The 27,771-nt window shown below is 60.3% G+C and overlaps 4 protein-coding genes across 4 annotated transcripts; 2 read left to right on the top strand and 2 right to left on the bottom strand.

The window, feature by feature from the left end:
• Positions 1 to 430: 430 nt before the first annotated feature.
• On the bottom strand, positions 431 to 4,140 carry BESB_003120 (uncharacterized protein; the record flags this gene model as incomplete). Its single annotated transcript, XM_029359067.1, has 7 exons — positions 431 to 518; positions 685 to 774; positions 1,132 to 1,294; positions 1,603 to 1,842; positions 2,323 to 2,426; positions 2,573 to 2,734; positions 3,107 to 4,140. 7 exons carry the CDS (start codon positions 4,138 to 4,140, stop codon positions 431 to 433), a joined length of 1,881 nt encoding a protein of 626 aa, XP_029221980.1.
• Positions 4,141 to 5,255: 1,115 nt separating this feature from the next.
• BESB_003130 (uncharacterized protein) lies at positions 5,256 to 13,549 on the top strand (the record flags this gene model as incomplete). Its single annotated transcript, XM_029359068.1, has 7 exons — positions 5,256 to 7,763; positions 8,025 to 8,089; positions 8,412 to 8,610; positions 9,079 to 11,726; positions 12,338 to 12,731; positions 13,182 to 13,244; positions 13,442 to 13,549. 7 exons carry the CDS (start codon positions 5,256 to 5,258, stop codon positions 13,547 to 13,549), a joined length of 5,985 nt encoding a protein of 1,994 aa, XP_029221981.1.
• A 1,947-nt stretch (positions 13,550 to 15,496) lies between these two features.
• Positions 15,497 to 22,679, bottom strand: BESB_003140 (uncharacterized protein; the record flags this gene model as incomplete). The annotated part of the gene is made up of 2 exons (XM_029359069.1): positions 15,497 to 15,965; positions 16,234 to 22,679. 2 exons carry the CDS (start codon positions 22,677 to 22,679, stop codon positions 15,497 to 15,499), a joined length of 6,915 nt encoding a protein of 2,304 aa, XP_029221982.1.
• A 1,538-nt stretch (positions 22,680 to 24,217) lies between these two features.
• BESB_003150 (uncharacterized protein) lies at positions 24,218 to 27,634 on the top strand (the record flags this gene model as incomplete). The annotated part of the gene is made up of 1 exon (XM_029359070.1): positions 24,218 to 27,634. One exon carries the CDS (start codon positions 24,218 to 24,220, stop codon positions 27,632 to 27,634), a length of 3,417 nt encoding a protein of 1,138 aa, XP_029221983.1.
• Between the last annotated feature and the right edge of the window lie 137 nt (positions 27,635 to 27,771).

Here is a 27,771-nt window from a genome sequence, read left to right on the forward strand (position 1 = left end):
CAATCGCCTTGAGTCACTCTGCAGGCTACAAAGCGCTCGTGATCAGTCGCTCTTGCTGAAACCGCGTCGCGCTGTCTTGGATGCGCCCTCTAGACGCAGTCATGCCTCACGCCGAAGCGCGGCGACCGACTTCGAGCTCCATTCGTCTGATGCGCGTCACACAACAGGAGAAAAAAGAACTGAAAATTTTGCTCAGTAGACCCTCTGTGAACACACCCGCGACTGGCAGGCTACGTGCAATTGACTGACGGTCTGCCACAGCAAACTAAAGCACCAAAAATGGAAAAACAAAACACATGCAACTGCCCTTAGCGAAGGCGGGAGTGAGAAGACGCTGGAAAAACACACGAACAACTCAATATACTCTCTGCCCTCTGCCACGAGCGACGCTTCTGCTGCAGCCCTCCTCGCGAGTGCTTCTCCGCCCTCCTCACCGTCGCTGTTGCTTCAGCTCTTGCTTGGCTTGCGCGCGCTCCTTCTTCAGCTTCAGCTTGAAAAGGAAACGCTCTTCATGAATTCTAAAAGACACACACACACAACGCAGAGATGCCAGCGAACGAGCAGTGGCTGCGATTTAGAGTTTAGGGTTTCCTAATCCTAAACCCCAAACCCTGGAGGCGGCCTGCTCGCGTTCGCGTGAGTGAACTGAGGCCAAGCGTTGGAGAAACGCTTCGAGTCGTTTACTTATAGTAGTCCTTCGTCCTCGACCAGATCTGCAGCTCCTCAGGCAGCGGGTCTTGATGCTCCCACAGCTGAATTTGCTTGCGCGTCCAACTGCAGAAAAAACGAAAAAAAACGAGGGAAAAACATAAAAAAGCCTTCCAAAATGGTGGCGCTCCCATCGTAATACACATCAATAATCATAAACAATGTATACATATATGTGATATTTATGTATTTATATACATATTATATTTATATATATATATATATATATATATGTGCGGACGAGGACAGCGCGAACTAGCCCTTCTTATGTGCTCCGCGAGCCGACAACACGTTGCAGGCAGAGTTGACAAAAGGTCATACGTCTATCCGCCCGTCGCGACTCCGTGGCGTGCTAACGTGTTTAGACCCGCGAATGCATCTGACGAATCTTATCAAATGCCCTCGCGGACTCTGTGTTCGTACTCTGGGAGAGGGGGGCGGTCTGTTCGCCAGTGAACAGACAGCTCGTTTTGCAGATCTTGTTGCAGCAGGCGGCCGGCTCGCAGAAGAAGCGTCTGAAGCTTCTCTCTGGACAGCAAATGCGGGAAGATCACGAGTTTCGCCAGGATCGCGTTTTCTTCGCGATCTGCAAAGGACACCGGAAATTCGCATCGCGACAGAGTCCACGCAGCAACGAGAGGAGAAAAACGAAGCTTCATCCCGAGTTGAAACACCAACAAAACCGCGCGAAGCATAAACTGATCGCTCAGGCCCCGAGGCCTGCGACCGCAAACACTTAGCCATCCAGCACGCTCGCATCGCGCACCATGTAGCAGTCTTTCTCAACGAATATTTCGCCTCGCGCACTCAAAGAACAGTCCACGCGCATGTCGTGTTTTTGCCTCCTTTTCCCCACGCATGCACGTCTTGTGGCTGCGCTCGGCCGCGCCTCACCCGTCCGCGGCTTCCCGTCGCGGACACTGGATCCTTCCTTGCTGCCCTTGCGCGACTTGCGGCGGCCGTTGGTCTCTGCAGCGTTTTGCGCAGCCTCGCCCTTGAGCGAGCCGTCAACGTCGCCTGCATCACGCGGCGACTGCCCATCCGCGGGATTCTCTGCCAGGTAGAAAAGCTCGTTGAATGGCGCGCGGGCGAAGAAATCTAGCCAACTGCCGCAGCACTGCCGCACGCAGTAGCCTGCATCCGAGGAGTAGAGGCGAGAAAAAAACGGAAAAAATGCGAGAAAATCCGAAACCAAACAGTGGACAGAGCGGATACGGCGCACGCAAAAAGGGGGGGCGGGGGTACACAAATCTGCCTCCGGACGGGCTGGGCATCTAGGAGGCGGTGTAGTCACGCGCCGCACGAAGTCCATGAAAGAACCAGAAGGATAGACCGACAGGCGACGTCTCTGCAGTCCAGACATGTAGATGAAGCTGAATCTGCATTGATACAGAGTCCAGTGTGTCGCGGACGCGCGAGAACGCAGACGCCAACATGAAACACGCGGCGACAGAGAGCGACGCCAGCTTAAATCAGCGGCGCCACGCGCACGCGTTGCTTCAAGACACGCGGCTCGCACGCGTTGCTTCAAGACACGCGGCTCGCACGCGTTGCTTCAAGACACGCGGCTCGCACGCGTTGCTTCAAGACACGCGGCTCGCACGCGGGGCCTACCTGCTTGTCGCCAGGCGAGACGGGGATACGATCGCTCGAAGAGAAGGCGAAGCGCCTTGTCCGCAGGCAGCGGGCCGCGCTGCTCAAGGTAGGCGTAGAGTTGTCTGAAAGGCAACGCAGCACAGCGCAGCAAATGCTCCACTTAGACACTCGCTAGAGGTGTACACATCCGAGACATGCGTGCAAGCAACCGTCTGTCGGCGAAAGGGGTAGCGGTGTACGGAGGACTATCTGGATCCTTGATCCTCACTGCGCAACGGAGAGCAGACTGCGGATCGCTTGCTGGCGGCGGAAGTAGAAGGCGTCGTCGCTCGTCTTGTCGGTGCCGAGGTGGCGCAGATGGAGAACGCGGCTGTGCAGCGAGGCAGGCAGATGCACCGGCAGTCGAACTGCCCGCAGCGACGCCATGCGGCTGAAATGAAACGACATCGCAAACGGGCCGTACATGCTTTATTAGTCAGCGACCCACATATGGAAACACATACCAAAACGCCTACATATAAACATATATATATATATATATATATATAAAATATATATATATATATATATAATGGTATGTACGTATACACACGTATGTAAATACATATAGATGTACGCGAGTATTCGTATACGCATATATGTATGCAGGATTGCAGACAATGATAATAGAATAAAATAACACAAAATAGTTCAACAGAACAAAATAAAACCTAATATCTTATAGAACATATTTCTAATATACATTGTGATATAATTAACTATATTGATATTATATATATTGACAATATTCAGATATGCGTACCTTCGGAAGCAGACATAGGCAGTTCCATTCGTTTGGTAGGGGTCGCGTTCGTTGGGGAGGACGCGGACGTGCTCGACGACGCCGAATTTCCCGAAGTACCTCCAGAGGCGCTCCTGCAGATATTCGCAGGTCTTGCCCATGGGCAGGTTGGTCACTTCGAGTGTGTTGGGGCCGAAGATCTGCGCGCCTTCGTAGCCCGAGCGCGGGTGGCGGTACAGCCAGTCGATCTTCTCTTTCGAGACGGATGAGACGAGCGGGAAGCGAAACAGATCAGAGGCGACGCGACGCACGTAAGGCTTGGCAAAAGGCCACTTCATCCGCGAGGCGCCCGGTCGGCACGCGAAGCCGCGCGAGGCGGAGAAAACGGCGAAAGCGGGAGACCGCGGCTCCGCTCTCGTCCCAGACCGAAGCGTCGCAGCCTCCGCGTGCAGACAGAGAGGCGACGCAGGAGGGATTCCTTCGAAAGTAGCGGAGACGGAGCCTCCAAGCGCGCCGAAAGAGGAAGTTGAACGTGCGCGATCGAGCGAGGAAGGCCCGATGGAGACAAGCGGGTAACGACGAGAAGAAGCTGAGGCCGCAGAGGAAGCGACGGCTGAAGGGAGAGGCGAAGACGACGAGGCGCGACGGCAAAGCGCGCCCCCAGAGAGAGACAGCGAACAAGAGAAGAGCGGCGAAGAACGACGGCCAGAAGACGCAGATGAGGAAACTGAACGCGCGAAACGCAGACAAGAACCCTCGGCGCCACAGACCAGCGAAGCACCTGAGGAGCCTGAGAACGCACACGAGCCGAGAGACGAAGGAGCGGAAGACGGCAAGCGCAAGGCGCGCGAGGGAGAAAAGGAAACGGTGGGGCCGCAGGCATGACGGCTAAAGGGCAAATGCGTATGAAACGTGTGAGAGGTAGACACGTCCTTCGGTTTTAGAGAGTCTCTCGTCGCGAGAAGGGACTCCTTCGAACGCGTCGCCGGGAGAAGCGGACGACGCGCCAGTCGCAGCCTCATAGTTGAGGACGACGGGGAGAGGAGGATGTCCATGTTGTCTAGAACTTTAAAAAAAGTCTGCTTTCCTCTCTCTCCCTTGCGCTCTTCGGCTGTATCCAAATGCGGAGTCTTCTGTCACGCCTGATCGCCGAAAAATGCAGTCCATAGGGAGGCAGAAGAATACACATGTCCAATCGAGAAGCGAGGTTCAACTGACGGCCCATCCAGGAAAACGAAAGGCCGATGAGGCGAACCACGTCAGGGCGAGCACCTCGGAAGCTCCGGTGTACCTCGCCGCGCGGCGTCGCATGTACCTGGCCTCACGCGGACAGTCTACGGGAGATCATCACAACAACCAAGGATGTAGAAGTTCATGGACGGAGAAGAGGGAAAACACACGATACAGAGTGGTAGAAAAAACAAGCGACTCTGCCTCGCCGCATACATGCGCCTCCTCCAGCAATTCCGGACGGGCGGAAGAAAAAGTTGGGAGAAAAAACGCATTCACAAATGCAGATCCGCAAATGAAGGCCTCCTCAGCCACCCTCAACACTGTGACAGATTTCAACGCCTTCGACGTCTTTCTTCGTGTAGGGAAGATGGAATCGTAAGAAGGGGCACATGCGCACACGGTTTATGCTCACATTTCTCCGCGCATGCATAAAGAGGAAATGCGCTGCGAAACTCAGAGTACTTGTCTCGTCCCGGTTTTCCTCTTTCAGCCGCGATGAGACAACTTCGTTAAACTCCGTCACCATCTTCTCGTGAGCTCCTCCTTTCGTCCATAAATTTCTCTTCGTGGGCGGGTTTATCTTTCATTCTTGTCGTGCGTCTGTCTCTCTTCTGTTTTCGCTTTTAAACCCGGGAAAAAGCCGTCCGGGTACGAGAGGGTCACTTTCTGTCCTGATGGGCGGTGTACATACACCGCACTCATCAGGCGTCCCACACTTTAAATCGCAGTTTTTGTCGGTCTCAGCCCGGGCGCGAGTCAGCAGTCTTTTGCCTTTAAGTGCCTTGGCCTCTTTTCTTAATCGGTCTATCCCGAGCGCGCACGTGGCTGCTGTGCGTGCTCTAGGGCCTCGCGGCTGCAGCGCCCGTCTCGCGCCGGCGCGGTGGGCATCTAAACGAAGCACGAGGAGGAAACGACACGTCTGGCACATTATTGCAAAATGGACAACCAGATACCAAGCCGAGAGAGGAGTCGAAGCACTCCATGCTCCGAGGGTCCGTCTTGTTCTTCGTACCCTGTCTCGCTTCCCGCCTCTTCGCCGCGGCCTTCCCCTCTCTTGGCGTTTTGCTGCGCCTCTCCTTCACGTGCCTCGGCACGCCAGTCGCCCTTTTATGCGTCGTCCGCTCTTGCTCTGCCTTCCCGCTCCGCCTGCGCGCCCGTCCCCGCGGCGTTTTCTTCTTCGTTTTCCGCGTACCTGCTCTTCCTCCACTGGGCCGCCCAGAACCTCCCCCTCGCTCCGCCACTTGAGTCGCGCGGCGAGTATCTGGAGGGCGCTGGCTCTGCAGCCTCAGGGAGCCCATCTTCGTCGTTCTTGCGTCGATGCATACAGGCGACCCGCGGCTCGCCGTCGCGGCATCGCTGCTCTGTCTCCGAGGATGCAGCCCTGAGCAACAGAGCGGGAGACCCTGCGGCACCAGGTAGCGGCTCTGCCTGCGTGGAGGCAAACAACAACACCGCAGCAGGAGAAGCTCGGAATCCTGATGCTTCACGGCCGGTTACCCCTTCGGCATCCTCTTCGGATGCCCCCTTTTCTGCGCCTGCGCCGCCGTGTGCGTCAGCTGCTTCCTCCTCCAGCGCTTCGCTGTCTTCTGGCTGTCCACCGGAGCCTGCACTTCCTGGGCCGCCGTCCTCTCCGCGTTGCGAGTGCCCCTGGGCGATGGATGGACTCCCCCTTTTCGAGGCCTTTGACGCCCTGCTGGTCGGGTTGACGGAGCCGCTGGCCGCCGCGCTCGCGGCCGGCGACACGCTGGCGTTCCTTGGGTTTCTTCGGCCGTTGTCGCAGGATGCGCCGGGGGGCGCCGCGCAACATCCACTCTTGTTTCCTGGATTCTGTCGCCACGCTGCAGGGCAGCGGTTCGCCGAAGAGCTGAAAACAGCAGGGCCTGAGGGCGCGTGGCTCTCCGCTTCGGCCCCCGCCTCCTCGGCTCTCTACTCTTTCGGGCAAGACGCACATCAAGCGCCACGCGAATCGATGCGCAGCTACGTTTCCGCTGCAGCGGCCTGCGCCGGCTTGGGGTCGTCGCCGCCCTGCGCAACGTCCGCCTTTCTCCGCTCGCTCGCCCGTCCTGCGCTCGCCACGCTCTCCTTCGAGGCTGAGCGGCTGCGAGGCCTCTCGGCGCCGCAGCCTGAAAACGTGGCGCTCCTCGCTGGAGAGGAGAGGGAGGGCCTCTGCGCGAGGGCGGCCTTGTGGGGCGGCCGCGGCCTCGCCGCGTCCAGTCTTCTCGACGCTGAGGTGCTGTCGCCCTTTGCTCGGGCGTGCGCTGGCAAGGCGGAGGCTCGCGGAGCTTCAGCGGCGCCACAGGATGGCCTGAAGGCAGACGAGGCAAGACAAACCGACGGCGGTAACGAGACGCAGGAAGAGAGAGATGTGGCGAACGACGACGACGAACAGGGCCCAGAAAGATGTGCTGAGGACGAAACAAAGCGGAGAGCGGCGCTTTGTGTCTACATCGAAGACCGCCTCTTTCTCCTCGTCCAAGTCGCCTCCCTGAAAGTGGCTGCATGCGCGCTGACCTCTGCGACAGCCTCTGCCATCGACTGCGTCCTTCGTGGCATCCCGGCGCCCCCCTTTCGCCTGGCGAGCTCTTCGGGCCGCGGGGCTTCGCGCGTCTCGTTGTGCGCCTCCAGACGCTCGTCTGCCTCTGCCGCAGCCTCGCCTTTGTCTCCGTCTGCCGCAGACACGGCGCCGAAAAGGGTAGGACCGGCGGAGAAGGAAACGCGGGAGGCAGGCGCCGCAGACGCTCCAGACGACGCGCAGCATGGTGAGGCGGCGGGCACTCCGGGGAAGCGCCGCTGCTCGCGCGACTCGACGGGGCAACTGGAGGCGGTCGAGATTCTTTCGAAGGAGAAGATTGCATTTTTAGATCAAGCTTGGTGGCAGCTTCTTCTGCGCATGCAAGAGATTGTTGAGCTGTCGCGAGCGCTGGGTCTCTCCGCCTTGGCGTCGTCTTCGCTCCTCACGGTTTCGCCGTCGACCTCCGGCAGCGCCGCAAGCGCCAGCGAGGCGTCTGCGGTCTCCCCGGTGTCGCGCTTCCTCTGCGCGCCCGCTGCGCTGCGTGAAAAGCGCGAAGGGAACCTCGAAAAAGCAGGCGAAGGCGACGGACTGCCGGAGCCCGCCGAGGGCAGCAGGGAGGACGAAGGCCGAGGGGAAGCCGTGGCGGCGAGCGCGAACGCCCCGGGACGCGCAGGAGAGAGAGGGGGAGGCGAAGACGCGTTCGCGAAGAGGCGACGAAGGGAGACTCCGCCGGAGCTGCAGGAGTGGGCGGCATTGGAACGAGATGTCGACACCCAGCAGAAGGCGAGAGAAGAGGACGCGGATGCCGCAGCGAACGAACGCATGTTTGAGGCCATGCAACACATGGGAAGGCTGATGTTCGCCTTGAAGCGCCTCCGGAAGGCCTTGCTCACAGAGACAGGCGACCCTCTGGCAGCGGTGATCGCCCGCAAGGTATGGCGACTTCTCCGTGTGTGTCGCGTGTGTTTCTTCCTTGGAAGGTGGCGTTCCCATGAGCGTGGGGTTTAAGGTTAAGCTAATGCTTCAGATCATTTCGCTGCTTAGTCCTCATTTCTTCTTTTTTTGTATGCCGGTGCGCCGCTGTGTGTTCCTCTCGAGCGCAGCTGCGAGTTGCATAAACCCTACACCCTAAACGCACTCCGCCCCTCTGGTGCGTGTCGATTGCCGCCAAACGTGTGCGTGTCGTCTGTTCAGAGTGGAGAGACGGCGACACCCGCGGGTGCGAATAAGCCCCTAGAGCCTGCGCCTGGTCATATCAGGTACGTACTCAGTCGCAAATTCGGTATCCGAAACGACGTCTGACGACGAGGCGTCGCTCTCTGCCTTCCCCATGCTTCTTTCTCGCCCGGCCTATGACTGCTGAAGGAGGCGATCCTCTGGTTCTTTCGTGTTACGCGCAGGGCACGCGAGCTCACGTGATCTCATAGCCGCGTCTTCAGGCCCCTACGCAGGCGCGAGCGCGTTTCTGCCCGGGCGGACGGGCCTCCTCCGTTGAACTGCATGCGACACGTTCGCGGTTCAAGGTCTAGGATTGCTCAGACCCGTCTGCTGTCGGCGTCTGCTGCGCGTTTTTCTGTTCAGCTGCACGTCGCCTCAGCGGCTGCCGGTCTCGGGCGACGCCACGGGGCACGATGCGAGCGACGAGCTTCACCGTCCAGACGTGGATGCAGCGGAAATGGATATTCTCGCTGCGACAGACGCAGCAATCGAGGCGATTCGTCGTCTCTGCGTGTCCATCGGCGAGGGTGCGCAGCTGTGGCGGACGCTGCCCACGCGCGAGGTGAGCTGCGGAGGAAAGTTTAACGCGAGCGAAGGGACTTAGCCACGGCGCAAGACGCAGCGATCCGAAACCGAAACGGCGCTGACCTCGACCCCAGCGCGCGGCGGTTCTATCTGGGAGGCTCCCGCGCGAGATGCCAACATCTTCTGTCAGTCTAGTAGTGCATATACACATATATACATCTATTAATCAATCAGTCTATCTATATACTTGTATGTCTTCGGAGCACTTGCATTCATGCATGCATCCATACGGTGACTTGGACTCATGTGTGCAGGTACATGTACATACCTTGATGTATATATCTATATTCGTGTGTGGCTAAGTGGATGTTGTGGCTGTTCTGCCCTTGTTGAGTCCGCATGCACTCCTGACGCCGTTCACTGGAAACTAGTTTGAGGCCTCCACGTCTGCCTTTGCATCTCGTTAGAATGCCTCTCCCTCTTGGTCTTCTTTTTGCTGCCTCAGGCCTACGAGCGCCTCTTGTTGCCTCAAACATCGGATTCTCCGTCCGCCACTCCACGCGCGTCTGCTTCGTCGTCTCGCTCTCTCGCGAAGCGCGTCTCGGCGCCTCCACCCTTGTCTCCGCTCTGTGCCGCGTCTTCTGTGTCTCCATCGACGCCGGAAGGGAGACCGAAGACGCCGCGCGCCTCGTCGGCTGCGCCCTGGCCTGCTCGTGGGGCTCGAGCCGCGGAGCCTCACGGAGCCGCCGAGCGATCCTCTCCTGGGAAAGGGTCCCGAAGCCGCGACAGAAGGCGCCGAGGGCTGCCGGCGTCGTCGTGCGGCGAAGGCGCCGCTCACGCAGAACCCAAACGCGGAGAGGAGGGAGGCGCTGGGCGCGGCGTGGAGCAAGCAGGACAGCCAAGCGAGGGGGGAATGGCGCGTCCTGGAAGGGCCGCCGGCGCGGCTGCAAGCGGCGCAGGGGGCGAGACGGCTGAAGACTCGCGAGCGAAGGCGCAGTGCCTCTCTGCGCATTTGGAGGGTCTCGTTGGCCGCGAGAAGGCACGAATTGACTTTCAGGTGCTGGTCGAGGAGAACATTTTCTTTTTGCTCTCGCACTTCCACAAGGTTGCGTCGACGCACGAGGAGGTGATCACAACGCTAGACGTGCTCGCGAAGCGCGGCGCGGTCTCGCCGCGGTTTCTGCTGCCGCGGGCGGGCTGGACGCCCTGGAGCGAATGGCGCCGCTGCCGCATGGAGGCCCTCGCGCGGGTGCAGAGGACAGTCAGGGTCCTCTGGACGGAGAAGGACCTTTGGGAGCGGCTGCAGAGCGTCCTGCGCGCCGGCTGGCAGACGGACGGCGGTCGGGACGAGACGCCGGAGGCCAGCGACGACGCCGAGACCGAGACGGAGGCCGCAGAGCATCAGGACGTTGTCGTAGTGACAGACGACGAGGAGGGCGAGACCACGGCCGCGCAGCACGTGCCAGCAGGGGCGCGCGAGGCTGACACGGCGGGCGACGGCGAGGGTGCGCCGCGGCAGGTCGGAGCCGAGAACGAGACGGTCTACCCAGAGGCCGCTGCGGAGGGAGCAACCGGCGAGTGCGCGGGCTGCCGACAGGTGGCTCCGCAGTTCCGCCCGGCGCCTGCAGGAGAGGAAGCAGAGGCCGCGAGCGACAGCGACGAAGCAGACAAAGAAAACTGGCAGCCCTCGCAGGGGGAGGCGGCAGCTGGGCGCTGGCAACCTGCGGAGGAAGGAGAAGGCGACCTGCCGAGCCAAGAGAAAGCACCGGAGGCTTGTCGCAAGGTTCAGAAGGATAGCGGCAGCCCGTCCATAACAGCCGCAGAGAGCGCACATCGCGCGGCGCGCGGCGCGTGTTCGACGCTGTCGTCAGCTGCGGTTTCTGCGTCGCTCGCGCCATCGCTTTCGTCCTCGCGCGGCGTGCGGGAGGCGCTGCTGGCCTTCTGGTCGTGGGGCCCTCGCGCGCAGAAGGAGGAGGGCGGGCTGCTGCATCCGCTCGTGGAGCAGCGACAGCGAGACGCACTCCGCCAGGGCGAGGAAGCGCCGCCAGCGGGCGCCGCAGGCCAACTGGCTCACGAAGGAGATGGTCGCGCGCGCGCCTCAGGAGCAGTCTCCGAGCCGCAGCAACACAGCGAGCCCGCCAATGGCGCGGCCGAGGAGGAACTTCGAGGAGAAGGGCGCCGTGGAAACGAGGCAGAGACGAGGTGCGCCGGCGAGGTGGAAATCGAGAATGCCGGAGCAGAGAACGGGGACAAAGAAGACAACACGCTGGAGGACAAGGAGGGAGAGGAGGGAGACAGAGAAGACGAAGACGGGGCTGCGGAGGAAGGAGAGGCATCACTCGAGGAGCGCAGCGACGAGGCAAGCAAAGGAAAGCGGCCTGGCGCAGACAAACCAACAGACGAAGCAGAAGAGACAGAGAATCTGAAGGAGATGAACGAACACGAGGTGGCGGACTCCGCGGAGGCCGTGAGCGCGGCGGCGGGTGCGCGAAAAGAGTGCGAACCCAAGCGAGCGCGAGAATCGAGTGGAGGTGAGGAAGACAAGGCTTCGTATCCTGAGGACGCGAGAGAAGACGAGGACTCCGGCGGAGCGAAGAAGAGGCGACGAATAACGGAGGACGACGCCGCAGCGCAGAAAGAGGAAGTCGGCAAAGTCGATGGAGACGAGCGAGCCGTTTCTGTCACCGACGAGAGCAACGCGAGCGGCCTCAACTTAAGGGCGGCTACGAGCAGCCCTCGAGATGAGAACCAGCTGGGCGCACAGACTCAGCAGGGGGTTCCGCGGATACCTGAGGCAGCGGAAGTTGATGATGAAACCGCTCTTCGCCTCAGTTCATGCTTCTGGGCGTCGGATGCGTCGCCTCTTGTTGTGGAGGACTCGCTGCTCTCAGCAGCTTCGCAGCGTGTGTCCGCGGCGGCGCATGTGGAGATGCACGTCGCTTCCGCAGCTTCCACTGCAGCGGCGGCGTTGGCGTCAACCTCGCACGCGGAGCCGGCCGCGACGCCTCGTGTGTCGTCGGCGTCTTCAGTTTCCTCGGCGTCGATCTCTGTGGCAGGCGCAGCGTCTTCGTCCTCTGCGAGTCAGCGCGGGTCTGCCGAAAGCACCCGACCACGCAGTCTCCTCGACCCGCAGGCAGGGGAACGACGAGAAGAGTGAGTCGCCTGCGACTAGATTCAGCCAGAAAGACTCCCGGACCAGCCGATAGGCCTCGTGTCCCTGAGTCCCCCGCCGCATATATATATATATATATATATATATATATATATATATATATATATATATATTGCAGGCAGCGATAGAACAAGTATCTGCTTCGATATTCACATAGGGGTTTGTGATGCAAAGGCTCATTCAGGCACCACCCCGCGACGCCCTCCTCCGAACTATAATGCCTACGATGCGGCACACTGGCTGCTGCGTTGTCGGCGCCTGCTTGTGTGACTTGCTGGCTCATCGCTCAGATTTACATATATATATTTATATATTTATCCTCAGGAGCTCGTCTTTTAATCTGTCGCTCTACGTAAATACGCGAATCTATCTATCTATCTACCTGTTTGTCTGTATATGTATACATTTATCTATGTGTATGGGTGTATGTGGAGTTTCCGTGGACACATGACCGAGGCGGCGTGCTTTGCTTCATCGACCGTGGCCGATCGCGGCCGCGACTCGCCTGCGGCACCGCGTCGCTTGGCGTGCACGTGCCGTCTGACTGGGCCGTGAGCGCTCGTGTGGTGTGTTTGTCCTTTATGCGTTTCAGGTGGGGGTCTGACTCGCTGGACAACAGCCCCTCGGCGTTTGCTTCCGGCGGCGCGCGGCAGAGTGCTGGCAAGACCGAAGAGGCTCGCCGCGCACCGTCGCGTCGCCGCCGCGAACGCGAGCTGCTGGGCGCTCCTGAGGAGAGGCCAGCCGCGCGGGGCGGCCGGCTTGGCGCCCAGGGGCGGAGAGGCTCTCCGCGGGGGGGTGCCTGCAGCAAAGCAGAACGAGGGCAGGACAGCGACGACGGCGACGAACTGCGTGACGCGGCCTCGATGCGCTACCAGAAGTACAGAGACGCCGTGGGCGAACCGGAGCTCGCGCGGAAGCTCCTGAACGCCCGCCACCCCGGCGCCGGCCTCGTCTGCCGCACGCAGCGAAAGTGGATGGCTGCCGACGTGAGTCAGCGCTAGATCCAACACAACTCACGCAGCGCCACCACACGAAGAGTTTTCAGTAGAAACCAGTCTCCCTGCCGACGTTCCAGATTATTTCGCGTTCGACAGACACACAGACATCATATGCACCTATCTGCACTTATGCACATGTATCTACACATAAATATGTGTATGTATTGTTTTTTTGTGTGTGGAGCGTGCCGTTGCATGCCCAGGGAGGCGTGTAGGTCGATGCGCATGTTATTCTGGGTCTGTGACGATCCTCTTCTGTGTCCGCGGAACTTACGAGAGGTGCGGCCGCGCGCGGCAGCGTCTGGCGCGTTTTGCAAATGAAGGCTGCTCAATACTTCGGTGTGAGGGGGTATTGCGAGCGGGGCTTCGCGCGGAGGCGCTGCCAGGGTTCGTGTGTCTGTTCATCGAAGAGGGATGTGCGTTCTTCTCCCTTTTCAGGAGCAGCTGCTCGTCGCCGGCGTGAATCTTTTTGGCATTGGAAAATGGAACGAGGTCCACAAGGTGAGAGGAAATAGACTGTATGAGCACTTTTTCGTAAATAATCATTGTTATTTGAACCCTCCATCAGTGCGCGGTCTGTCCGCTGACACTCTCCGGCCGCGGGACTGGTGGCGTACTCAGCAGAATACGAGGATGCGTGACGGATACAGTTGAGTCGCTTTCCACGCAGACTGTATGTGTTGTGCTTTCTTCTTCAGTTTTTCCCGCCCCTGCGGCGCTTCACGCCTCCGCAACTGAAAGACAAGTTCCGCACACTGCGAAAGCTTTTGCACGACTCCGGCGACACCTATCGGTTCATCGAATAGTCGCATCTCTGCTTTTTTTCCGCTTCCTCTTCATCGGCGCGAGGCCTCCGCCTGCGTGCGAGCGGCTCAGCTTCCTTTCTGTGCCTGGGAGTCTTCCCGGAGACCTCTGGCCTTCTTTTCAGATTGCTTCGCTCGTTGCGTTTTCAGCGCGGCGAAGCGCGCCTCAGTACAATACTCCCGAAGCGTCTCGCACTGAAGACACATGCAGGTTCCAGTTTCGTTAACGTCCGTCTTTTGAGGGGCCCGGCGGGGGGGGGGGGAAGGGGGGGGGGGTGGAACCTGCGTGCTCATGACAGACGGTGTGGGGCGGCAGCTGGAGGATCTCGAGCTGAAACTTAAAGGCACGCGCGGCTCTCCGCGTCCGACCGGCGAACCCGCGAAGTGCTTTTCTCACAACTGAGAGGTTGCCGTTTTTTCGACATCCGAGAGACGTGGTGGATTCTGCGGTTTTTACGTGCACGCGGTTGTGTGGAGGCAGTGCGGAGTGACGGTAGACCTCTCCTTCGCTGTGTATATGCTTGCCGCGTCTCGGGATGCGCGTTACTGTCGGCGACATTGTCAGAGATGGAAGCAACTATTGCAGGCTCTTTTTTTTCTCTCACAGACATTCAGGGCAGCGTTGCCTGCGGCACTTTCTGTTAGTCGTTGCTTTCGTCGTCGGCGTCGCTGGCGGGGGTGTCGAAGGAATTTTCATAGCGTACAAGCTACTGCCAGCCGACCACCCTAGAACAGGGACTTTATCAATGTATACACCTATATATATATATATATATATATATATGCACATGCCAGGTGTGCTCGGTACTAGACTCCTGTGTGAATAGGCGCGTATATATATATATATATAAATCAAGTATATGGAGATATGCAGGCACGGTATACGTGCGTGTATTTATCGCTACACGTAGGCGTGTGTATGATAGGAAGGACGGGCCTGTGCTGGCAAAGCGCCGGCATGCCATTGCGGGCGTGCGCCTGCGGCATGCGCCTTAGCAGTCGGGCGCCTGCGTGTATTCCTCCATATTTTTTACCGGTGTGTTGGCGTTTTCGTTGAAAGAGCCTTCTGCGCGAACGGCGAAGATGCCAAAACTTGCCCTACGCCCAAACCCCCCTGGAATGGATATTTCTTCGCGCCCGCATATATCTACATCTACATGTATGTATTTCACAATGTAGATATGCATGCATTTGTACAGACATGAATCCATCGAGCAGAAAGTGTGTGAGGTGCGTCTGCACGCACGCTGGCTGCGTTCGTGTCGCTTCTGTGAATGCGCTCTCCTTCGCTGGGCGTCACCGGCAGGCACGTCTAGCGCAAGGAGAGCTTTTGAAAAGTCTTGCGCTGACTTGAGAAATGCGTCTCGAAACCGGGAAGGAGACACACTACTACAGCCGCGCTCCCTATAGCGATCGCTGGAAACAACCAAGGATGCAGGACACTCCCACCAAGACACAGGCCTGCCTGACCTGAGTGTCTCTGCATTTTTGGCCGCCGTCCCGCCACCACGGACACACATGCATTCCCTTCTGAGGCGCGCACAGTGCCTCCACGCATGCATGTCTCGACGCAGAGATGCACATGTCTCGCCAATATACAACACGCATACGTGCATACCCTTGTATAACCTGAAGAAGACTAAACAGTCTTTCAACTGGCAGGGAGACACCAGTACGAGGCGTCGCCACTCACGAATAAGCGCCCTTCGCGGATCTTTTCGCAGAATGATCTCTTCTCCCGTAGCTTCTCTTCCGCTCGTCAGCTCATCCTGATCCTTTTCCGTCCTTTTTTCTCGCGTGCAGAACAAGCCAGTACTCCCTTCACATTTAGGCCCCCCCCTCCCCCCGCGTTTTGCTGATTTCTTGTCTGCTCACATTTATTTCGCTCGACTTGCTCATTGCCCGAGTCTGCCGTCTTCTTGCCGGCTCTCGCTCTTCACTCCGCCGTCTCTAGTGGATGCTCCAGAGCCGGATGCCCCTGCACGCCCAGCACACGCCGGAACTGACGGCGTCGCCTGCGGCGAAAAACTCTTCCCCTTCGATGAGACACGGATCTGAGTTTCGGCGCGATTTCCTCCCCCGCACGCCCGCACCCTCTTCGCCTGCCTTGGAGCCTGCCACAGCCGGCCGACCAGTCTCCTCTTCGTTTCCGCGTCGCCCTTCTCTCCACCCGCGAGGCCTCTCGCCGCCCGCAGACGCCGCCGCGGCCGAAGCGTCTTTGACAGCCGCCGGCGACGGCAGCGGAAAGAGGAGGCGTGGCGGGGGAAGTGGGAGCGCCGGCGAAGTCAAGAAGCGGGAAAAGGGGTCTAGAGGATCTCTCAGCCAAATGTCAGTCGGAGAAGCATACGGCCTGAAAAGACCCACGAACAAATCCAATCCGCGCTGCTTGTCGGCGTCGTAGACGCAGTTGTTAAAGTACCTGAAGACAAAACACGGCGAGACGCACGAGGCAAGAGAGATGTTCATCGGGGAGGGGGGAGGGGAGGAGGAGGAGGAGGCGCCTAAGCCCGCGTCGCGCCCTGGCCACGAACGCCGGCTATTGTTCCCGAAGACAGGCCTGCCCGTCTCCTCTCCTCGATCTGCCCAGTCGCCGCGTTTCCTCCCAGATCTTTGAGACTCTGCCGCCGTTGCCTCTTCGCTGCCCCGGCTAGCTGTCGCGTCACGCTGTCTCTCTCTGGTTCGCGTACCTCTGAACGGCGATCAGCACGTTGCTTCGCTTCACTGCTCGCCAGACGCGCTTTTCGGCTTCCTCAGCCTTGCCACGGTCTCCCTTGCTGCGCGCCTCCCTGGCTTTGCGCGCACCCGCGAGCGCCTCGTTGGCTTGCGCCTCAGCGGCTCGCGCGACGCCGGCCGCGGCGCCAAAGTCAGCCGCATGCATCGCCGGGGAGCCACCGTACTGCTGCGCGAGCGCGTCGCCTACCTCGCCCCAGGCTTCTCCCACAATCTGCAGCAGCAGAGTCGGCAAAAAGTTTAAAAACGACACCGACGCCGCGGGCGCAGGGGCAGGCAGCGGGGTTGAAGAAGGCCTCGCAGCAGCCGACGGCGAAGCAGACGAGGAGGGCGCTGAAGCCTGAGGCGGCGACGGGGCCTGCGGAGAATCGGCAAACGGGGAATAAGGCGTCCAGCAGCACGCAGAGGCAGACGCGGGCAGGTCCACGGAAGAGCCTGCCGCGGAGAGATGCGATGAAAAGTCGCTGTCGCTCCGCGAAAGAGTCGACTCCGCGTCAAATCCGAGAGAGGAGCTGCCCTCCGTTGTGGTGTCGTTCGTGGAGTCCCGCGCGTCGCCTTCCTCGCCTTCGCTGTCGCTGCTTGAGGTCAGAAGAGAGTCAAAGGAAGACGTCCACGAGAAGAGAAAACGCGACGCAGAAGAGGGCAGCTGATGGACGACAGCTGCGTGCCCTCCCTCGCTCCGCGAGTCGCCCTCTCGCTTTGTCTCTGTCGGCGCTGGCGCCGCTGTCTGCGGCGACGTCTCATTCAAACGAGGTGAAGACGAGCGCCTTCCATCATCTGCTGCGAAATCTTCGCCCAGCCAACCCTCCACTTCTCCCTCTCGAGTCGCTGGCCGTTCGCGCATCGCCCGCTTCCACCACGCACTGGGAGCAAAAGATCGCTTTTCTCTCTCCTCGATGTCTTCTTCTCGCGCGAACGTCCACGCGCCTCCCTGCAGCGCTCGGGAGCGGAGGAGCGTCGTAAGGTGTCGGTACAGCGCCGCCACTCCAAGGCCCAGCATGGCGAGGTTCGTTCGATCTAGGCAGTCAACGCAGTTGATTCGAATCACCCCCTGCTGGATCTCACTCATGAACCCCGCAGCCACGTCACCGTCCTCCCCGATATCCCCATCCGGCGCTGTGTATCTGCTGCGGGGTTCTGCTCGCCCTCCTCGGTCTCCGCTCGCAGCATCCCCGGGGCCGTGCACCTTCAAACTACCCTCGGCATTACAGGGTCGCGACCCGCGCGCAAATGTCTCTCTGCCTTCGTGAGCCGTGTTCTCCGCTGTGGTTGCGTCCTTTGGGCTCGTCCAGTCGCCTCGTGCGTCCCCATTCGGCTGTGTCTCCGCGGGGGCCTGCAGTGCGCGTCGCCGGCTCGAACGCGCGAAGCACACAAAAGACCCTGTCAACCGCAGAGACGTGGCAACCAGCCCGAAGAGTCGCTGGAGAGCCTCGTCGAACCCCAGGCGTCTGTCTGCGTCCTGCCAGTCGAACGCTTCGTAGGCGACCTCGCAGCAGCAGGCGCGCCTCTGAGCAGCACTCAAGGCTCGTGCCATCGTCTGAAGTCTGTTCGCCTGCGGCCGGCCCGTCTGGTCCGCCGGCGCTGCGTCACGGCCCGCGTCTCCCACGAAGCTCTGCATGCACCGGAAGCAGAGCCCGTCGTGAGTCCAGCAGGACGGACTCCGAACGCGGCTCTCGGTGCTGTGGCAGTCTGCCGGTCTCGCGCCTCCGCCAGCCTCCTGCTTGAACAGCGCCCAGCGGCCAGTCCATCCAGGCAGAGGATCAAACGCCTCGTCATTCGAACCGAGTGCGTCCACACCGCGCTGCCGCCGGGCGTCGGTTGGCCTGCTGCCCGCGCCTGCCTTCTGCTTCGCCACCGCCTCCTTGACTACTGCTCGCGGTCTGAAACCTGCCGGAGCCGACGAAACCTCTGGGGGGAGAGGTGACGCGCAATCTCGAGCATCCTTGGAGATTTCCTCCGCTAGCACAGCTGCTGCTTCTGCCTGCTCCGCCTCAGGCTCTTGCAACTCGCGTGGGCTGTGCGCGCTGTCTTCGCCTGGCGTGCAAAGAGCCCGATTGCCACCTCCGCGCGGACTGAATTCCGCCTGCGCCTCCATGTGCGCGGCGCCTGTCGAGTTCAGTCTGCATTCCTGTTTCTGTTTGCCTTTGCCTTTCGTTTCTTCCACCTGATTCGGCTCCGCCTGTGGCCCCACTCCAGTCGGAGTTTCCGGCGCGCATGCCGAAGTGTCTCTGCCACTCCTCGAGTCCGCAGAAGCGCCGGCAGCCGCCGCGCCTGCGGCCGAGGCTGCCGAGGCGGAAGACGACGGCCTGCACGCGTCTTCCGCGTTCTCTTGGGCGAGCGCCTGCTGGAGACGCCGCAGAATCGCGCGGCGGTGCGCACGATACATCTCGTTTGTCGCCGCGAGAGCCGCGCGATAGGTGCTGGCGAGCTTCGTTTCCATGTGGTTCAGAGGCTGCTGGCGCACAAGGTCGAGGCACAGGATCGGGCACCCGTACACGTGGTGCAGCGCGTCAAAGTGACCCTTCGTGTGGAGGAAGCGCGGATCCAAGGTCGCGGAGGACAGCCGCAGAGGCGGACTCAGACCCTGCAGAAACGGCGGCCACAGCGACGCCTGCGTGGGCAAGTGACCCCAAAAGACCGGCACCGACCCGCGCAGCTGAACCACCGCCGCGATGTCGCCTGAGAAGAACACGCGGGGCGAAGCGGCTGAGGAGGAGAGGGAGCCGCACGAAGCGGTTCGCACGGGCGACGCAGCCGCCGACGGAAGCTTGCCCCGAGTTGGCCTCTCGCCGCCTGGTGGCGCTTCCACAGCCGCGCGCGGACTCGCGGCAGACGAAGACGCTGAGGCGGCAGACGACGCGTCTAACGCGCCGTCGAGGTTTGGGCCGCGGCATTGCCGCACAGTGGCGGAGGACGACGTCCTCTCTAGCCCATTTCGAGTCTCCGCGGAGCTTCGCTTTCGCCGCCCGCCCGCGCTTCGAGTCTTCACGCGCCACAGAATCTGCTCACATTCCACTTGGTTGGCCGCCACCGCGCTGTCCCCCAGAGCCGCGAGCGCGTCCTCGACGGGCCACGCGCAGTCCTCCGCAGACGACGAGACGGCGTCGGCGACTGCGGCGAGCTCGTTGCTCGCTAAGGAGGCTGCTGAGGACACCTGGGAGGGTGGAGGCTGAGCGGCAAGCCGCCAGCTGCCTGTGGTTGGGGCCGATGCACCAGCACCTGCCGCACGAGGGAGCGCCGGTAGCGCAAGGCCACGGCGAAACCAGCGTGCGCCTGCACCGAGTCTCAGCCGGCGAGCGATAACAACGAGTGAAAACAGCACTCGAATCTCGTCCTTCGGCTGTGCGCTCTCCGCAAGGCTTGCCGGCGCCGTGTGCCCCTGGTCACGTTCTCTACTTTCCTCTGTGGTGCACTCCTCCTCTCTATGCACGTCTCGCTGCAAGCGTGTCGGCTCGGTGGGCTCAGCGGCCGCGCTGTGACTCGTGGGAGGCAGAGGTGTCGCTGAGGCATCCTCCAGCGCTGCCTGCGGCCCGCGGCGCGACGCCGCAGCTGCACGCGCGGCTGTGGAGGAGGCACTCGGGGCCGAACTCAGAGTCGAGGACGAAGAAGGCTCCGCAGAACGCGGGGGGGAGGAAGCAGCTACCAAGGAAGGAACCAACGAAGGGGAAGAGGAAAAAGCAGAGAGCAGGGAGTCCGTCGCCAAGGCGAGGGAGTCCTGCGGCGACGACGTGCCCTCGGAAGACGGCAAATGCGTCGACCCAGTCCTTGTACCGTGCGGATGACGAAGGCGCGCCCGCGCCCTTACAGGGCGAGAGGCTGAGAAGAACTTCTGAACGACGCATCCCTGTTGAAGCAGCAGCAGCCAGGGCGACATGTCTGCGAGACCCGCGCACGGCGCCTGCCCGGCCCTCGGGGCCTCCGCGAGTCGATATGCACACCTTTGAAGGCGGCCCGCTGCACGTCGGGCTGAGGCCTCAGCCACGTCGCCTGGTGCGCACAGAGAAGGCGCACCCTCAGGCAAAATGGCTGAGTGCCCGCAGGCCCGCGCAACGCGTGCGGAGTCGTCGCAGACAGAGTTCGGCGTTTCTCGCCCATCCTTTGTAGACGAAAGCGAAGACGAGGAGGGCAGGGGATGCGAGGGACCGAGCGGAAGACAAGTGGGAGGCGCTTGGCGAGAGGAAGGCGACGTCAGCGGGACGAACGGCTCGAGAAGAAAGAGATTGAAGACGGCGTCGAGTTTCTTGCCTTCCAAGAGCTCCAGACGAGCCGTTGTTTGGTTCTCACCTTGGAAGTCGTCTGAGTACATCGTGTCTTCTCTGTTCTCCCCGTCTCCCGCACTCCCTCCGCGCATATTCACTTTCTCGTCGTGGGTAACATCCCGCGTCCCCTGCGCTCGTCGAAGACCGCTTGCCTGTGCGGACTGTGTGAGGTCCAGGGTGGGGCTGTAGAAGAAAGAGAGCGCCGGGCTGAGGAAGACTTGAAGAAAAAGCGTCTGGTATTTCCTCTCGGACTCAAGCAGCTGCGCCCGGCTCCTCTGATAATCTGCGGCATACGCCGGAGTCGCCTTCTGGGCGATGAGTGGAGCGACGCCAGGCCGAAACAAAGAGACGCTGCGTGAGGCGTCCGTCGCGTCCTCCGCCGACGCGTTTGACGCGGCGCTCAACCGCCGCACCTCGGGTCTCGTCGCGCGCGCATCGCGGGGGGCATGCAAAGGGTCACACATCCCTGAATCCGGCGACAACTTCTCTTGACGCTCGCCCGTGTGCGAGCTGTCCGCCCGGTCGGAGTGAGCCACGTCAGCCAACCAACGCAGGATCGCTTCCTTCTCGCTGCTGACGTCGTCTTTCGAGGGCGAGCAGGCGCTGTGGGATCTGTTGCTGCCTGCGGCACTCTCACTCCGCTCCGCTTGCCAGGCAGGCTGCAGCCAGGGAGAGAAAGCCGCTTCTTTTCGGGAGTGGAAATAAAAGAGAGGCAGGAGGTGGACATGTCTGAGCATGTAAACAGGGTGCCCAGTGCCGTAGTGCTCATGTCCGCCAGCCGCCGCTGCCTCGGGCTGCTTCGCCCCGTCCAGGAGGACATATGCGCTGGCGCGCCGTTCCTCCTGGGCGCGGGAGATCTCCTTCACCGCCGCCGTCTCGGCGCTTGCCGCCCCTTGCCTCCCCTCTCCTGCTTGCGCGTCACCTGGCGGGGCTCGCGCGGAGATTGCGCGGACACAGCCGAGTGTGGCGACTTGCTGACTCTCCGTGGCCAGTACGAGGTAAAAGCCCATGAGAAACCGAATGGCACCCACGATCCCGCACGAGAGGAAGCACCGCTCTCCTTCTCCTGCTCTCTCTTCGGCTTTCCGCTCTGACGCATCCTCCAGCGCCCGCTGCATCGAACTGACTCCTTCCCCTGACTCCCGCAAGCCGGAGGCGCCGGCGCCTGCGCCGAACGACGCGACACTCTCAGCGTCTCCGGCCTCACGCGTAGGCGGCTGCTGGCGACTGGCCAAAGATGCCGAGTCGATCCCGCGAGCTGCGCTTTGGCTCGCCGTGGCGGGCGAGGACCGCGCCTCATCGTCCCTCGTGCTCGAGACGCGCGCAGCCAGCGCGTGAAAAACGGCCCAGAGGCGCTGCGGCGCGTGTTCGGGGAGAAGCAGCGGCTGGTGAAGTCTGGTCTGCTGCAGCCTCCACAGTCTGTACCGCTGGCCAGCGCGCTCTGCCAGCCGCTGAAGCTCGGCACGGAGGTCCTCCAGGCACGCCCACGATGTGACGCAGCGCTGGTAGACCCGAACGGATGTCGGGCAGAGAGCGGCGTCGCGGAGGGCACAGGAAGACAGAATGGCAGCGTCAGTCTGCGCAGGCTCCTTCCCGCTGCTCGAGTCGGCGAGCGCTGCCGAAAAACTCGACAAGATACCCCCCAGAATGGAGAGACTGGTCGTGCGCTTCTCGACTGGAGCCGCAGTGGAGGCGGCGCCACCGGCCTCTCTCTCAAACGAGAGGTCCTTGCCGCCGGATGGGTCCGAGCGTGAAGCCGAGCCCTCGTCGGATGTGGCTTCACGCACAGCTGCTGTCGCTGCTTCAGAAGCGAGGCGGGCCGTCACGCGCGCTGCAGAAGAGGCGGCGCGCTGCTGATGGAGGTGTCGGTGAGCGGTGCGAGAGAGGTCCTCTTCTGAGATGAACTTCTTTGGAATGAACGCCACTCTCCCCGCGCAGGCGCAGACTCGAACGCCGTGAGCGCGTCCGCGGGCGTCCCTACATCTTGCGCCACACGGCGAGAAGGCACGCGCATGCGGTGAGCTTCCCTCGACTCCTGACCCACATTCCGCCCCAGGCACAGGGGCCGAAAAAGCCCCTAAAAGAACGACATGCTCAGGAAAATTGAACACTGTGTAGCTCTCGATCTTCTCCCACGGCCTCATCGTTGGAAAGCGAGCTGAGGACGAGCTGGACGCTGAAGCGGTCTGGAAGGCCTTTGGCAACGCTTCGGAAGGGATGAGCGCCTCCTCAGTAGCGGGACAGGGCGCCTACCGGCAACTATCAATGGAACTGGAGGTCGTGAAACCTCAACACTCAGCATCAACGGGCATGGTTCGCATACGCATCGCTTGTAGCGTGAAGAAGATTGGAAAGATATGAACACCGTCCGACAGCTAGGCGTCATCCCATGCTTTTCGGCGCCGGTCGCCGGCTTTCCAGCAGTCTCGTCACGCGCTGGAGTTCTGGTCCCTGAACGCGAGCGAGGAATTTTTGGTGAGGGAGAACGTAAAAATTCGATTAAGGGAGGGGCCGCGCGGCCGTTCAAACCATTGCCAGACAGCCACCACGAGACACAGCCTTCAAGCCCCCGCTCTGCTTGGCCAAAGAGAGTCAGGCAGAAACGAGCGACCCTGTCTTGGTTGGACAATGTATCCTCCACTAAGTACTAGCTTGATGGTGTTAAATCCAGAGGCATGCAGGAGAACCTCCCTTCGGTATGCAGTAAGGAGAAAAATTCAAAGTTCCAGCCTGCCTCCGAGAGGTGACCAAGACTGTGCTCGCATGCGGCAAACCGGGCAAACACGGACACCCGCCGCAGCCCAAACCCGTAAAACTGCGTATGGCGTTAGCACGGTTCCGTGCCAGAAAAAGCGAAAGAAGCAACGAAATCACCCAGGAAAGGAAATCACCCTCAGATGCTCCCAAGACGGCAAATGAACAGCAGATGAACGCAGTGCGTCAGTGCACAAGCACTCGCGAACTAACAGGAAACAGCGCAGCGAGCCAGCGGGGAGTCACTTCAAACGGATGGCGAAGTGAAGCAGCGAGACAAGCCGCTTACGCTGCCTCACTCAAAGTCTGCCAGGCAGCCGCGAACGTGAACGCTTCATGATTAAGAGAACGTTTCCCTCAAAACTGGTTTTTGCCGGCGAAAGTATCCGTGGCGCGGAACAGTGACACCGTAGAGGCCCGCTCGGGTGGGCGCGTGTCGAAACCAATAAATAACCTTTGCGGCGTTTCAAACGTGGGACACGCGTCCGGTTTCAGTTGCAGACACATATTCGACGTGGTTGGTAGCGTGGAATGTGTATGATCCTCTTCCGCAAAGGGAGCTTGGTTTAACACCTGCCCGATTGTTCTAACGTTGAAAGGAGGTCGACGCTGGTCTGCTAGCGTGCTCACGAAAGGTTCCACTCTGAGCAGCACAAACGCCGTCACACTGCGCGTCTGTTTTTGTCCGAGACGAACGCTCGGTGTGTCTCCCTGCATTCCATTGTGAGTTTCCTTCAGGCCGGCGCTTCGGCTCGAGAAAGGACCAGTGTCTCTCGGATTCTTCATGCGGTGTTGCGCTGCAATGGGTCGGCGGAAGCACCCGCTGCGACTCCTGCGGGTACAGAGGCGGCGGGCACCGCATCGAAGCGATATCTGGACAACTCTCAGTTCGTGAGCATTGCATGTAGATCGTTTTGCGTAGTCTACGATGGAGCGTCTCGACCAGGCCGTCCTCGGCCGACTAGTTTCGTTTCTGTTTGTAAACGAAGTAGCCAACTTGCGGCTTTTATCGAAGCGCCTCAATGAAAGCCTTTTCACAGTCGGCGCCTTCCGCGTGTTGATGCGTCTGCCTCCGGCTATGATTTTCCCAGCCGGTTGGGGTCAAGAGATCTTAGACGACCTGCATCGTCGCAATGATCGCAACCAGGAGTATGAAAAAGAAGCCGACTCCTCGGCGCCGCACGCGTACGGGTTGACACGGCGCTCCGAGTGTCTGTCTTCCGTGAATTCGTCCGAACATCCTCTTTCGTTCAACTTCCTTGAGACGTTTGTTTCTCTAGCTCCGCCTCTTCCGCAGCTTCATCACCTGACGCTGCACATTCCAGAGAGTGTGCGGACCGTGCCGCGCTCCTGGCTGCGGACTTACCACAAGCTGCTGTGCGTGGCTGCCCCCAGTCTCGAAAGTCTGGTTCTAGTCGAATTATTTTCTGCCCGCTTAGGTGACAAGCTCACTGAAGGCGAGTGGCCGCCTTTTGGCAGATTAAACAGCGTGGAAGACGCCGGTTCGGGGAGCGAAGCTGCCGGCGAAGAACCAGAGAGCCCTGGACATCCACATGAAACCGATGCCTCATCGCTCCGCAGCGAGGTAAGCTCTTCTTCCTCCTCTCCTGGCTTGGACCCGGCCTCCTCCAGTTCTGGAGCTGCCGCGTGTCCTGCGAAATACACACTTCGGTCATTTTCTGAGTCGGAGACTGGTGCCGCAGATGCCCAGGAGCGCCCTGACGAGCCACGCCCGGAGGAGTCGCTGCCGCAGCCGCCGCCCGCGCCAGAAGACGAAGTGCTTCCCTTGTGTGTGTTTCCGCGTCTACGTTCACTGACAGTGCGCAACCGGGGCGAGTGGTCGGGCGACCCTCCGCAGCCGTGTCCTTTCACTTATCTTTTTCTTGGAGGTCTTCCGCCTTCCTCTTCTGAATCGTCTGCCTCCCCGTCGAGCGCGGTGGTGAGCGCGCACGCGCAGGTGCAGCCGTTTCCGGTTCTAAAGGAGGTCCATTTTTTCGAGATGACCTCTCGAGGTCTGGAAATTCTGGAGCAGTTCCTTGTCAAGCACAACGTGACATCCGTGCAACACCTCGGGTTCGGCGCTTGGCACACGTGCACAGTCGCGAATTTTCTGCTTTTCTTGGCCTCGCAGAACTCTGGAGGGCGGCGGTTGTTCTGCAATTTGATGAGTCTTGAAGTCAACGGCGCTGGGTTCATCTGGACGCCCGACGAGTTTTGGTACTTCTATGCTGGCCCCAGACACAGTTTTACGCAGATCTGGCGGGACTACTGCGTGCAGCATAGAGCAGAATTCCAAAACAGGGACGAGGGGCAGAGGCGTGCTGTAGATTTCCGTGGCTACAGTTGGATAGAATGCGCAGATAGTTGGCTAACAGACCTTGATAACGGGCAAGCCCAAGGCGACAATGGGGGGGTACGCCACGGTGGCGGACCGGCTACGTCGCAGCTGGAGCTCGTCGACTCGCAAGTTGACCGCGAATGGGAGAGCGACATGGATGAAGTGGATGATGGCCTGCTCACTGACGACTTTGACGATGATCCAGACGCAGCAAACTATATCCGCTTGATGAAGAGACTGCCGCGGATTCGGCGAGTTCTCCTGTCTGGGTTTGTCGGCATCTTTGTGAGCGAAGCAGCAGACGATCCAGTTCGATTTTTCGATGGCATTTTCCCCCAAGCCGTCGTGGATGTCCAGGGAGCACTTGTGATCAGCACGAGCCTCCTGGTAGAAATCGCTGCGGAGGCCGCGCCACATACAGACTGGCCCTCGCGGTTGTCCAGCTTCTTGAGTCGAAAGCAGGCAAGACGGGCTCGACCGAGAGGACAGCCAGCGGAGGCCACTGTAAGCATTGAGACTCCATCTTCTCAAGATGACGGCGGTTTCGTCGCAGCTGACGAGGACCATGCAGGCGACGCCGAGCCCCGCGATGCCTCCGCGGAGGCACCCCCGAGCATCGAAGACGCTGCGCGCGGCGGAGACGCAGCTGATCAGGATAGTGACAGCGACGGGGGGAGTGAAGGCGAGCCGATGGGTCGGCTCGCGTGGGCCGCCAATGATGGGGCGGGTTTGTCTGAAAGAGGAAGAGCGGATGTACGGCGGTGGCTGGCCTCGGGTTTAGTGGAAGATTTATACATCTATTTTGACCCGACTGAGTCTGAGTCCGTGCACCTGGACATCAGTGCGTTTCATCGGATGTGTGTGGCGGCGTACTTCCCATATCTGGGGCTAGAGCATCCCGTGGGGGGTCGTGAAGCGGGCCAGGACTGGGGTCTGCCCTTTTTAACCGTGCGTCATCAGGTTGAGTGGGGATCTCAGTACGTTCAGGATTTCCTAGACATTGCTACCACGTTCCGTCATGCAATCCTTAGCCTGGATCACCTATTTTGGATAGATCGGGACGACGGGGACGAGAGTGAGTCTCCGCGGGAGAGCTCCCAGCAGTCAGATAAGAATCATGTCGCGGAGGCGGCCAGCATTGTGGGCCATCCACGAGAATCTGCTTCACTCCAGGAGGCCAGCGACGCGGGTGTTGCAGATGCGGTGTATGGCGAGAGTGGAAACACTCGGGACTCGGGCGACCCGGTAGAGATACCTGGATCAAGCGCGCGAAGCCGGAGTTCGGTTACAGTCGCTGGCACCCGTGAAAACGCCACTTTCCCTTCGTTGCCATCTGGGGGCTCGCCTAATGCTCTCTCTGCGGTAGTAGGCACGCGCCAATTGGAGCAGGAGTGTGCCTCCGCGGCTCCCCAGGATCAAGCGGGCGAGCCTGTAGTGGCCGCGGACTCCCGTCACGGCGCAGTAGAAGCCTTAGAGCGGGAAGCCAAGAAGGAAGATGGGAATGAGGCAGACGAACCTGCCGTCCGCCTGGCCTCGTTTGAAGCGCTTATTCCGAACGTTGTGGGGCTCCTTTTGCCATTGTACTGGACGCATGGGGGCCAATGGCCAGCAGGCGATGTGACGCAGATTGCAGAAGCATACAAGGATCAAGCGCGTGTCCTATGCATCAAGAACGCTGTTCCAAGTATGGGTGGTGACGCGACGGAAGCGGATCCACTTTCCCTGATGGCTCGTGACTTTGAAATTGTCGCACGCATCTGCAGGGACATGCTTCGCGTTATTGATTATCGAGTGTATACTCCTTACTCCTGGAGGGAGGAGCTCGGACTCTATGACGAGTCGCTGGTTCCATCGTTTCTCAGGGAATTTCTGGACCAACACCAGGAATTCTATCTGGCAAAGCAACTGGATGCTCCACCTATGGCCCACAAGTGTATTGCTGCCGTCGGAAGAGAAGCGCTCTGCCAACTGCGGGTGTTCATATGGATTAGGAGAGAAGTGTCGTGAGCGTTTACTTAGAAATGTGGGTGGTGACTGAGAGTGCCAGCGTACTGTGTACTTTTGCCCTACCTTTTTGTCATCACCGTGTCGGACGGCATTGGGGACACCGGGGCTATGAGCTGCAAAACTTGTGGCACTCTGCG

This window comes from Besnoitia besnoiti, chromosome I, assembly GCF_002563875.1.
Source record: "Besnoitia besnoiti strain Bb-Ger1 chromosome I, whole genome shotgun sequence".
Taxonomy (NCBI): Eukaryota; Apicomplexa; class Conoidasida; order Eucoccidiorida; family Sarcocystidae; genus Besnoitia; species Besnoitia besnoiti.